The 12,495-nt window shown below is 41.9% G+C and overlaps 1 protein-coding gene across 8 annotated transcripts in view; it reads left to right on the top strand.

Moving 5' to 3' along the window:
* Positions 1 to 12,495, top strand: part of PDE5A (phosphodiesterase 5A) — a 99,118-nt gene that overhangs the window by 55,210 nt on the left and 31,413 nt on the right. For 6 of the 8 annotated variants that reach the window (XM_054030693.1, XM_054030696.1, XM_054030698.1 and 3 more), the window contains 2 exons: positions 4,149 to 4,324; positions 5,764 to 5,823. In XM_054030693.1, the coding sequence (XP_053886668.1) occupies positions 4,149 to 4,324; positions 5,764 to 5,823 (236 nt within the window). The remainder of the gene's footprint in view (positions 1 to 4,148; positions 4,325 to 5,763; positions 5,824 to 12,495) is intronic. The other 2 variants (XM_054030697.1, XM_054030694.1) reach the window with 1 other exon arrangement.

Genomic DNA, 12,495 nt, shown 5'->3' with positions numbered 1-12,495 from the left:
AACCACCCATTCTTCAAGTGAGCAGTTAGTTTTCTTTAAAAAAAAAAAACTGAAATAGGAACAAAAATAAGCAGCGTTTTATTTATAATTTTTGTTGCATTTCATGATGGTGGTCAGAACATTTCTTTGTGTTAGTAAAGAAGCAAGCACCAGGAAAAGTTGATTTGGGAGTTAAAATGAAAATATTTAAAACATGAGCATTTATCTCCTGCCACTTTCTCATTTCCCTGATGAGTTTTTACCCTAAGATTAACAAGGGCAGCTCAAGTTCTCACAGTTTTTTCCCTGTAGCCTGCATGTTACTTATACGGCTCTGAGAGCACTGACCCATAGTGTCTGCCCCTCCTTACTCTTTCTAGGATTCTACTGCTTCTGTGACAGCACAGTGGCAATGCTGTCATTGGTCCTGTAGGGTAACATTTTCGAAAGCATCTAAGTCCCATTTCAAAAGAGACTAAGAGAGGCATCTAGGACCTTTAGGCCTGTTGACACTCAAACAGGATTTCAGTTCCTATATGTAAATCACTTTTTTGAAAGTGGAACTTCAGCTCATACAGTGCATCTGCACTTCGAGCTAGAGGTGTAATTTCCAGCTCAGGTAGACATACATATGTTAGCTTTGATTGAACTAGGGATCTAAAAATAACAGTTTAGCTGTAGCAGGATGGGCTAGCCACCTGAGTAAGTATATAGGGAACATACTCTGGACAGCTAGCCTGTCCCACCACCCACATCACCACAGCCACACTTCGGTTTTTGGCATGCTAATTTGATCAAAGTGAGTGTACATACGCTACCCCAGCTGGAAATTCCACCTCCAGTTTGAAGTGTGAATGTACCCTAAAGTCACTTTGGAGCTTTTGAAAATGTTATCCCTGGTCTGTAGATTTAGAAACCATGTATATGTGCCTTTTCCAGCAGCAAGAAGTTACCCAAGACTATAATGGGGACAGTTCCTGAGGGAACTGTCGTGTGTCGGTTTCTGACAGCAGTTGCCATTCAGCTTCCTATCTCTCAACCACCCACACCATCGAATTCTGCAAAATCCCAAGTGTGTGTTGTTTTGTAGAAGGGTTTCCAATGACTACATTTGGGAAATGGGGGAATACTTCATAGTCAGTGCTCCTACCTCCATATGTATTTTTGGGCCTCATTTCATGGAGACAGATTGTTCTTAGCCGCCAACTCCATGTAGCTGATGGAAACAGAAGGTCCTCAGAGAGGAATTATCTTTAACTTGTCTAGTTCTCAGCATTTACATTTTATACCAGCTGCTTTATGGGACTGTTGTTACTCTAGGACAGACTTTTAACTCCTCAAACAGGTTTTTCTATTGTTGTTTGCTGTTTAAATTCATGATTAAACATCTCAGGCAGGTTGCATTATTTGTATATTTTTATTTTTAAGCTAAACGTCTCTGATAAGAACAGTACATTTTTCTGGGAGAGTAGCTTTCTTCATCTGCAACAAAGCAAGAAAACCTTTCTGTTTGGTCTCCTTTTGGGCCTGCATACCCTTTAAATATGTGCTGAGAGCATTATAGAAACCTTCTGTCGTTTTATAAGTATGCCCCAAAAAAGAATTTGGGCTCCTTTAATTCTGATGTGCATGGACCCATTCATGCCTCATGGGAAAACTTTTGAAAAACATTCTATTTAGAGAGTGCTTTGGCTTATAGATCATGCAGTATATTTACTGTAATTCTCTCCCCCTGTTTTTATTAATAGTCATTTACATGAAAACAAAATCTATGTTTTTCAGAGTTCATCTGATCTTCTGGTTTAGTCACTGCTGGAAGTCATCATCCCCCATTCATTACATCACAGTTGCTATGGAAATGATTATAATGTCATAAACAGCACTAAACAGAGAGTTGACAGTGAGATCCATGAGATTGTCCCACACCCTCAAAAGAGTCTAATGATAGATCAGTTTCTCTTCCACAGAGGGAAACCAGTCCATTTCCCAATGAATTCTTTTTTGTTATTGTGTATTATCTATATACCTGTAGTGCTGAAAGGTCCCAATGAGGGATCAGTGAATCATTGTGCTAGGCACCATACCCGACATCACAAAAAGACATATTTTGCCCCAAAGAGTTTATAATTCAATTGCAACTTACCTATTGATTTCAGTGAAAGCAGGATCTGGGCTAGGAGAATTTCCCATAATAGGGCATAATTTGGCAAAAAAGGGACACTGTTACTGTGCTATAAGTAGATTGGAAACTGTTCTGTGTACAGAACCTTTACATTTCAAAGAACTCATTCCATATGTCCTCAGAGTTGCTATAGACCGTTACAGAGAAGATACATCAAGACTTTGATATTTCTTGTTGTTTTTCCTTAATCTAAAATGAGTAATTTTAGACCATAAGTGTAGATTGCTAGCAATGATGGGAATTTTCTGTAAACATTCCGTAGTGTAGACAAGGCCTTAAAAAGGTGCTGATTACACCCGCTCTTGATATAGTTGCAAAATAGTTTCCATTATAATTCCCACCCCACCCCCACTCCCTTTTTCAGAAGCTGAGAGCAGCTCTGGCATTGTTGAGGCTCTGACCTTAAGACTGCACATTATAAGAAACAAAAAACCAGGGATCCAAATTCTGCTACCATTTATAGTGGTGTAATTCCAGAAGCAAGAAAATGCAAAAGTTACTGTTCCAATAGCAGTGCTAGTTGGGTGTCAACAAAACAGAGTTTTGTATTCCTGTTTTATTGGTGAAATATATAGTTTAATATATTATTGTTTAAACTGTTAAATGTGTGGCATAAAAAGCACAGAATATGCAATATGACAAAACTATATCTTCAATCATATTTTTTGCATTTCCTAACTCATTATAATTTTTAATTGTTCATCTGTAACTTTCCAATGGCATAATTATTTACATTTGATCAGGCAAGTGTTCGTCCTCATAGTCAAAAATGTTAGAGGCATATACACAGAAAGTTCTATGTGTGTATTACTGAACAAAGTCAGTAGAACTTGGTGATAACATTTATAGCTGTTTATTTTTAATAATAAGCCATCTGCAGTTAGGGCTTGATCCAAACCCAACTGAAGTCAACAGGAGGCTTTCCAGTGACATAAATGGGCTTTGATCAGGCCCTTTATTGGAGAGACCACATCTCCATAGAACAGTAGGGGGCAACCTGCAGCCCATGGGCCACATGCAGCTCATCAGGGTAATCTGCTGGTGGGCCGTGAGACAGTGTTTATATTGACCATCTGCAGGCATGGCTGCCTGCAGCTCCCAGTGGCTGCGGTTCGCCGTTCCCAGCCAATGGGAGCTGCAGGAAGCAGCGGCCACCATGTCCCTGTGGCCCGCGTTGCTTCCTGCAGCTCTCATTGGCTGGGAACAGCAAACTGCAGCCACTGGGAGCTGCGGGCGGCCGTGCCTGTGGATGGTCAATGTAAACACTGTCTCATGGCCCACCAATGGATTACCCTGACAGGCCTCAGTTTGCCCACCACTGCCATAGATCATAGCAAGCACACTTGAACTTTGAGCCTGAACTTGAAATATTTTCTGTTTAGTTTTTTTTTTTTAAACTTTCCGGTACTGTTTCAAATAAGGAAGTGCAAACTTTATGTGCCACTATCCTGACATTCAAAACTGTTCTTTTGGCATGGTTACAAAAATCTAATTAGCCTCTAACTTAATCCCTAAAGACAATTTGTCCTTCAGTCTAAAGTACTTTTAACAATAAGTCAAGAAGAAAACTGCCCTGTAGAATTTTGCAAGATAATGCAGGCTATACAGAGCTACATATCTGCATTGTAGATCTTAATGAATACTTGAAAATCCACAGAACAACATATAGTAGTGTAAAAAGCAACAGAGGTTCCTGTGGCACCTTTGAGACTAACAGAAGTATTGGGAGCATAAGCTTTCGTGGGTAAGAACCTCACTATAGTAGTGTAGTTTTTATTCTTTGGCATATGAAAATAAATCTAGTAAAGTCCTTTTATAGCATTCTAATTTGTGTCCTGTATATATTTGCTTTAACAATACACTGATTATTTGTTTTATAGACTATAAGAATTCAGAGAGCTAATATCTTGTTCTGTTTTGTTTCACATAAGTATGATATTTTAGCAATTGCTATATTACCTCTTTTCATTCCTATGACCTGACGTAGGGGTTTGTCAGCTTGTAAATAAGATGGAAGAAAACTTGGGCAAAATCAAGGCTTTCAACAGAAATGATGAACAGTTTCTGGAAGCCTTTGTCATCTTTTGTGGCTTGGGGATCCAGAATACACAGATGTATGAAGTTGTGGAGAGAGCCATGGCCAAGCAGATGGTGACATTAGAGGTGAGCTCAAAATCTAGGCAATCCTTATTTGGCTCAGTATATAATCTAGTTTTGGTTCAAATTCTGCTTTCCCTACTCACAACCTAAAACTACTCAGATGAGTAAAGTGAACAGAATTTGGCCCCCTGCGTTAACAGGAGCTACGCTTATTTGCTGCTTGTTTCCATATTTGCATTTACAATCTGTTGTTGTATTTTAAGTGCACTCATGGAATCCAATGAGTCTGCCTTCCCTAAACACCATGCTGCACACTGACAACAGTCATCAACATAGTTGGTTTGTCCAATTGCACAGAAAGAGGAAATGGTGTGGAGGATTAGGGGTGTCCTCTTGTTTGAGGTTTTCTGTGATGATTTTGGCTCAGTCGTTTAGACAAACCAGCATATACAATAACAGCAGGATTACTGTAGGCTTTCTGCAACTTCCTCAATTCCATCAAAGTATATTAAGCATGAATGTCATCTGGTCCTAGCCTTTGAATTGTTTACTGTTAGGTTTAATGACCGTGGTGTTAAAGGAGGTTCTAACATGATATGCTGAATTACTTGGAAGATAACTGTAAGCCTGAAACTTAAATTTTGTAGACTTTGGATCTGTCCAATATGTAAATAAGAGTGTTTGCAAAATTTCTAACATGTGGATTATGTACCCAATAGATTCTAAAGGAAACATTACAACTCTCATGTAAACATGTAGTTAGTCGCTTCAAGTGGGGCAGATGATAACCGTACGGTCAAGTAATTTCAGTGCTTTTTTAAAAATAAGGTTGGGTGGTTTATTTACATCTCACATTAGTGACTGCTGGTTTATCATTTAAAAAAAAAATCTGTAGGGGCTGTAAAAAATGTCTTTTTTTAAAAAAAAAGCCAGAGCTGGTCTCTTAGTTGCACATACGTTTAAAGGAACTCAACACAGTAGCATTCTCCTCTCTTTTATTCTCACAAATAAAAAATAATATATGGGGGTTTTTTTTGTTTGTTTGTTAATTTAAAACAAAAATATTTTCTCCTGGACTGAAACCTCTTCTTCCAAATTTTATCCAGGACAGAATTTTCTTTAATGTCTGAGTTAAACACCCATAAAAGAAAGGGACTTATTTTGGGAACAGTGTCATCCCATAGTTTATAGCTGTGTTGTGCTATATTTGTCTTCGAAATGGGGTATGAAAGCTTTCCCAAGAGAAGGGGTTTTGGTGGTTTATTTTATTTTAATTTTTTTGTTTTAAATCAGAGCTCTTTGCTCATTTATAGGTTTTCTTGGCCTGGCTATATCAAGAAGCCGCTATGATGAGCGTACCTATGCTCATGCAGAGCTCCATTAAAGTCAGTACATTGCTGGCATAATCTCAACCTTATACTCTTTTAAAAAAAAAAGATTCAGTTGCTTTTACATTGCATGCTTTTATTTGTACTTAGGTTTCTTCATTCCTTATCCCATAGGTCCTCTCCTATCACGCTTCAGCCACTGAGGAGGAAACAAGGGAGCTGCAGGTAACAGCGGTAATAGCATTTTTTAAATAATAGTAAAAAAATGCATTCTTACTATATGGAGCAATGAAAGATGGTCCAATGTGCAGGGTAACATTTTCAAAAGTGCTTATGTTAATTAGGTGTCTAAATTACAATGAAAATAAATCTGTTGCTGAGTTTCATTGGTGTAGAATGGGTAAGGCTATGTTTTAGTCACGGGTATTTTTAGTTAAAGTCATGGACAGGTCATGGGCAGTAAACAAAAATTCATGGCCCGTGACCCGTCCATGACTTTTACTATATACCCCTAACTAAAACTTGGGTGAGGGGGCTGTGGGTGCTTGGGGGGGTGGGGGGCAGTCCGGGAGTGTGTGGGTGCTGGGAGGACTGGCCTGGGATCCCCGCTGGTGCTGGGGGGGAAGCGGGTGGCACGCAGCCTGGGACCCCCACGGCGGTGTTGGGAGGAGCATGCAGTGGCATGCAGCCCAGGACTGGCCCTTCCACCTGGGAGCTGCAGGGACATGCTGGTGGGAGCCGGGGAGCCCCTCCGCCCCACACCACAATCCCCTGCCCCTAGCCCTGAGCCCCCTCCCACACACCCAAACTGCTGCTGCTGGCTGCTGCAGAAGTCACGGAGGTCACGGAAAGTCATAGTATCCGTGACCTCTGTGGCAGACAGGCAGCCTTAATCATGGGACATGAAAAGACCACATTGCATCATGGGAGATGTAGTCTAGCCAGGGAGCTAGGCCCATAGGGAGAATGGGGGCATTGGGGTCTGAAACTACATCTGCCGTGAGGCACCATGGCAGCTCAGGCAGACGCAGAGTTTAACAATATCCCAGAATGAAAATTTTTGATATTTCTGGATCAAATTTTTTGATAACTTTTTATTCCACAAAATTTTTTATATTTCAAGTTTTCATCTACTTTGAGATGAAAACAAATGTTGAAATATCAGAATGTCCACAGGACAGAAATTTTGTTTTTCTATCAACTCTATCTAAATACTAATCCTGGGATATTATAATTAATGTATTCCCCTACTTTGCTCATTGTGTACTTCTGTAGTTAACATCCACTACCCCATGAGTAACTGCATCTAGTAGGTCAAGACATGTTTCAGTCTCACTCCTCCCTTTCTGGGACATATTGCTGATGCCCACTGTTTGTTCTTCCCTGAAGATCTCAGTCACTATATTCTTCATTATAAAATTGAAGCTTGTTATCATTAGGTATAATTCTAACTTATCTAAGGCCATTCATCTGTCTCTTTTCCATTCTTATCTCTTCTGTGTGGTAGGGTACTCCTGGCTTTGATACCTATTAGCCTAGTCCAGGGGTCGGCAAGCTTTCAGAAGTGGTGTGCCGAGTCTTCATTTATTCACTCTAATTTAAGGTTTCGCATGCCAGTAATACATTAACGTTTTTAGAAGGTCTCTTTCTATAAGTCTATAATATATAACTAAACTATTGTTGTATGTAAAGTAAATAAGGTTTTTAAAATGTTTAAGAAGCTTCATTTAAAATTAAATTAAAATGCAGAGCCCCCCGGACCGGTGACCAGGACCCGGGCAGTGTGAGTGCCACTGAAAATCAGCTCGCGTGCCGCCTTCTGCACACGTGCCATAGGTTGCCTACCCCGTCCTAGTCCCTAGGAGGCAACAATTGTGTTTTCTTTATTGGCCACACTTTTTTGGGCCACTTTTCCCCAACAGAGATACCACCCAGGAGAACATGCCTCTTCTTTCTAGTGGCTTCCATTCAGGGCTTGCCTCTTGATCACTGATTGGACTGCTGATCTCTGCTGGGTTCTTAGTCTGAGGACGGAATACCGATTGCAGGCACAACTGTTAAAACAGTTTTTTTGTGCATTATCTTTTCTTCTTACAGCTTTCACTTAAGCCACGTTCCTCCATCTTTCTTCATTTCTCAGAGCCTCCGCTATGCTCTGCATTCTCTCAAATTGCCTTATCTTTCCTGAAGATCCCTTTTTTCTCTTTCCAGTTTGTTTTTCTTTGTGACTTTCTTCTCATTGACTTCATCTGCCTCTCAAGCCTTTCCATCCTTCCTCCAAATCAGAGAGGGCAGATTACATTTCAAAATGGGTATCCCTTATGTTCTTTCATTTGTTGCGCATGTCCCACACCAGACTGATTTTGATCCTTCGTTTGCCATTCTTTTTAGTTCATCGATGACTGCAAAGTGCTTTGAGAGCCTCTGATCGAAAGTGCTATGGAAGTGCAGAGTATTATTACTATTATGGCAAATGGTGTTTCATACTTTGGAATGTCTCTTCGTTTCTTGGAAACTCTTAGTGTCAAAGGACTCTACTACTGTAACAGCTCCCATGCTGCACTCTCCTGTTTGCTTCTCAGCTAACTTTTTCTGTGCTCTGTATTTTGTTCCCAACTCAGCTACTGCCTTGTTTATGGCTTGGTTTACCACTCAGTACCTAACTCCTACACATGTCAGACTTTTGTTTGGATTCACTCCGTTGTTGGCTCTCCTCTCTGAGACCAAAGATAAGCTTGAGATCGATGGTGGTAACTGAAGTCAAGAGTTTTAAAACAAAAGGCAAATGTTGCTAACTTTGGAAATGCTTTCTAGATTTGTTTATTAAAACAATGTCAGGGGCGAATTTGGCCTTCAGACTGAGGCTAACAGTGGGAGCTTGCTTTTTTCACTTTCTTTGAGTTTGGCACTTACGCTGTTCTAGTCTCATGTGTGCATCCAGAGAATGTAAAATAATAACACATTGGTGGCTTAACAAGCTACACCACAGATCTTCTGGGGAGGCTGCCAGTGGCTAATTTCCTCCCAACCATCTGGTGGCTCTCTCAGGATTCAGAGACCACTAGTGAACTGTTTTCCTTCTGTAGAAATTGTAGGACCATGAAGGGCCTCTGGTTGCTAGCCTGCTCCACTTTCCTATTGCAGAGAGCAATAGGCCTTTGTCAGTCTTGCTTCTTTGTGAAACAGATCTTTATTTTCAGTGAGCCTCCTTTAAGTGAATAAAAGAATTAAACCGCACATGATAGTGATAGATGACATCAAAAAGAAAACTTGCATTCTGTTTTGCATTTCATCATTCCGAGTTTGAATAATAGTCTAAAGAATCATTCTTTTTATTGCCTATAACATATTCTTGGAGGAACAATTATTTTTTTAAGAGAAAAGAACCCAAGCCAAATCAATAGACCTTCTGCTGGTCATAATTCACAATCTGATGAGCACAACTGAGCATGCCAAAGTTTGTTTGTTTATTTATGTTGATTTGTCCAAAAGAGGGAGAGTTTTCTGTTCTGTTTTTATATACCAAGGCTCTGGTGCCTCTGCCATATGTTAAAAATACAATCAAACCAATACACACAAAAATAACTGCAGCCTCCCCAAAACCACAAATGGAAAAACATAAGACACACCAACCACAGACTCCAACCCACAGCGCATTCACCTTCCCTCTCCAAAAGCCTGGAAAAGTGATTGGATTTGTAGCATGTGCTGAAGGTCAGCAGGTTTGTGCTATTGTGAGCAAGGATGGGGGTTGACTCCAGAGTGCAGGGTTCCTGACAGAGAAGGCCCTGCCAGCAGCTTCTTTTTTTTTTTTTTAAAGCTGGCTGGGGGGAGTGTCTCTGCTGTACCACAGGGAGTCTTCCCTTGAGAGATGTGGTTTCTCACCTAGGTTGATCCCAAAAGCTTTAGATCTTTATAGATTAAAAGTGGCATTGGCCTAAAAAAGGGGAGAAATTATTGGAATTTTTTTTTCCTTCAAATTTTGAAATTTCATCAAAGTTCAAAACATTCTGACTAGTTCTATAGCTGGGTGAAAAATGGGGAAAATATACTTTGTGAATAATTTCTCAATGTTTCCAGTTTATTTTTTGAATTTCATCAGTTCAGATTGCGACCTGTGCTGGGTCAATGGCAGGATGTTAGGTTTCAAGGGTATATCTACACTGCAGCTGGGAGTGAGCATTCCATCCTGGGTAGACAGACTCGCACTAGTAGGGCTCGAGCTAGCATGCTAAAAATAGCAGGGTGAAAGTTGTGGCTCCATCAGACACTCAGATTGGCCACCTGAGCTCAAGCCTGGGGGGCTGGGTGCCCCCATACAGCAGGAAAGCCCATTTGCCAAAGAGGCTGCCAGTTCCTGCCCTGGCATCATTTTCTGAGTTGATTTAGACTGCAGCCCCTTGTTGAGCGCATTGCAGGAGTCTAATCTCAAGGAGACAATGGCCTGGATCCTGGTAGCAAGGTTCACAACCAAAAGAAATGACCTCAGTCTCCTGGCCAGATGTGTATGAGCAAAGAAGCTCTCCCAGTCACTGCTGCTGCATGATCATCTAACTGCAGCTGGGGATCCAGTAATGCTCCCAGATCTTTAACTGAAGTAACAAATGGTGGGCTCATAGTGTCTGTTAAAGGGCCAGATAAGATCTCTGCCATACCTTCAGCTGCTTACCCCATCTCAGCAGCATCACTTCTATCTTAATACTGTCTGGAGGCATATTAAACCCAGCAATAAGAGTCTGGCTGAGTTGATTTAAGGTCTCCTTCAATCAGCTAGTCCTCCTCCAGGCTTATATCCCTATCAAACACCAGGTAAGGCATTTGGATCAGATGAAATTCAGAAAAAGAGCTGGGTATCACCAGCATACTGAAAACACTGCCAGCTAATGCCTCATCACTAATTCTTCCAATGACTGAATATACACATTCAACAAGAGGGGGTACAAGATAAGAGCTCTAAGAAACACCACATGAGAAAATCCTAGGCTTAGAAGAACGGTTGCCCCAAACTACCTTCTGAGACCTCTCAGAGAGAAATGAAACCATGGAAGAGTGACACCCCCCCCCCCATCTACTCTCACTGAGGTTTGCAAGTGAGCAAGGTAGTGTATTGATAATACAAATTGCTGCTGTGCATCTAAAATGAAAACTGACTCCTAGGAAAATTGTCAGGTGGATGTTTTCATCTAAAATTATTGTAGACCCCCAAATACCCATTCAGTAATTGTCAAACAGTTCCCAGTGTAGTATTACAGCCCATTAACTGATGTGTCAGTAGAATCTTTGTTCCTAAAACCAGGGTAAGAAGCTGATCTTGCTCTTTCTTTAAAAAAAAAAAACTTTTAAAAATCTGTAGTCAACAAACCCCATTTCTGATTTACAGTCATGAAAGCATTTTTCTTAGTTTGTTTATATTTTTAGCAACAGAATAAAACACTTGAAATGGCAAAAACCTGTCATCGTGTTTATCATATTTTTCTGAAGCCATCTGGCAGCTGTTTTAGGAAGGTTGGAGGGCAAACAACTCTTAAGATCAAATGGGTCATTTTAAGTTGGTTGGAAGTTGGTGCTCCAAGGCCCAGTTTTAATTAAATACAGGGTAAATGTTTGTTCCTAAATCTGAACTTATTCTCTGCATTAGGAATATGTATTTCTGTCTATGGCTAGAAAGAACGGTTCTGTTTCTACTTTTAACCTGTTTAAGGTCCTGATCTGGGAAAGCATGGGCATAAGTCTATCCCATTCTAGGATTGTACATTAGCACATGCCTGAGTGCTGTCCTACATAAGGTTACTTCTCTGAAGCAGAGTATAGTCACTGGCCGACATGCATTTTTGCACCCATCTACATGTGCTGAGCAGTTAGCCCGTTGGAGTTCTAGGTGGCAGGTAGCTAGGGCTAGAGGGGGCTTAGCCCACCAAATGTGAGCTATGTTGCTACTACCTGGTGGCCCAGCAACAGGACAAGCAAGGAGAGTCCCTGGAGCCCAGTGGCAGGTAGTGAGGTGGGTCTACAGGGCCCTGTCATGGAGCTGCAGGCAGAGTCCTTCCTGAGTGTGTCCAGTGCCGAGCGAGCCAGACCCCATTCCTGGCATGGTAGAAACGAGTCTGTCCCTTCCCTTCCAGCAGAGCTGGAGCTGGTGTCAGTCAGTGAGGGAGAGAGGAGCAGGTGAGACAGAAGGAGGAGAAGAGAGGGGGGGAAGGGGCTGTGGAGGAGGGAAGCCAGACCCAGCTACGGCCAGCTGTGGCCACTGGCACTGCCACAGAGCTCCCTGTGCTCCCAGCCCCTTGCCTCTCCCACAACCCCTCCAAATAATCCACCAATACCTGACCTAGTCCTCAACCACTGTTTAAACCCATCCAGCTCCCTGCTGCCCCATCCCCAAATAAACACCACAACCCTTTCCTGCCCCCCACATAAACCCAAACTCCACAAACCACATTCTTCTGCCACAGCCCCACCCATCCCGCCTTCACACTACACCAACTCTCATCTCCCCAATAAACTCACCCTGTCACAAAGGCCCCCCAAGCAACATCCCCATGAAATATGACCCTGCCCGAGCCCTCCCTCCATTCCCTAAAGCCCTACATACCCTCCCCCACCATTGCTCATTCCCCATTAAACCCACCTCTTAAAACCTCCCAATCCCCAAAATACTTCCCTCCCCTCAACCTCCCCTTTCACTCCTGTGCCCTGTCAGTCCATGACCCCTTACTCCCCCCAGGGCATTTCCACTGCCACCAGCACCCAAGTCCATCTACCATACAGATCACCTCAAATGTCACCACCTCCTGGCTGCTCCTCTTCCATCCTTCAGTTGCTCCAATCACTTATGGCTCCCGCAGGAACTTCCTGCAGTGTCCCTCACCCCTTTAGCCCTGGCATCAGTATCCCATCTTCCCACCA

This window comes from Malaclemys terrapin, chromosome 5 (assembly GCF_027887155.1).
Source record: "Malaclemys terrapin pileata isolate rMalTer1 chromosome 5, rMalTer1.hap1, whole genome shotgun sequence".
Taxonomy (NCBI): domain Eukaryota; kingdom Metazoa; phylum Chordata; order Testudines; family Emydidae; genus Malaclemys; species Malaclemys terrapin.
This window is presented reverse-complemented; position numbering and strand designations above follow the sequence as displayed.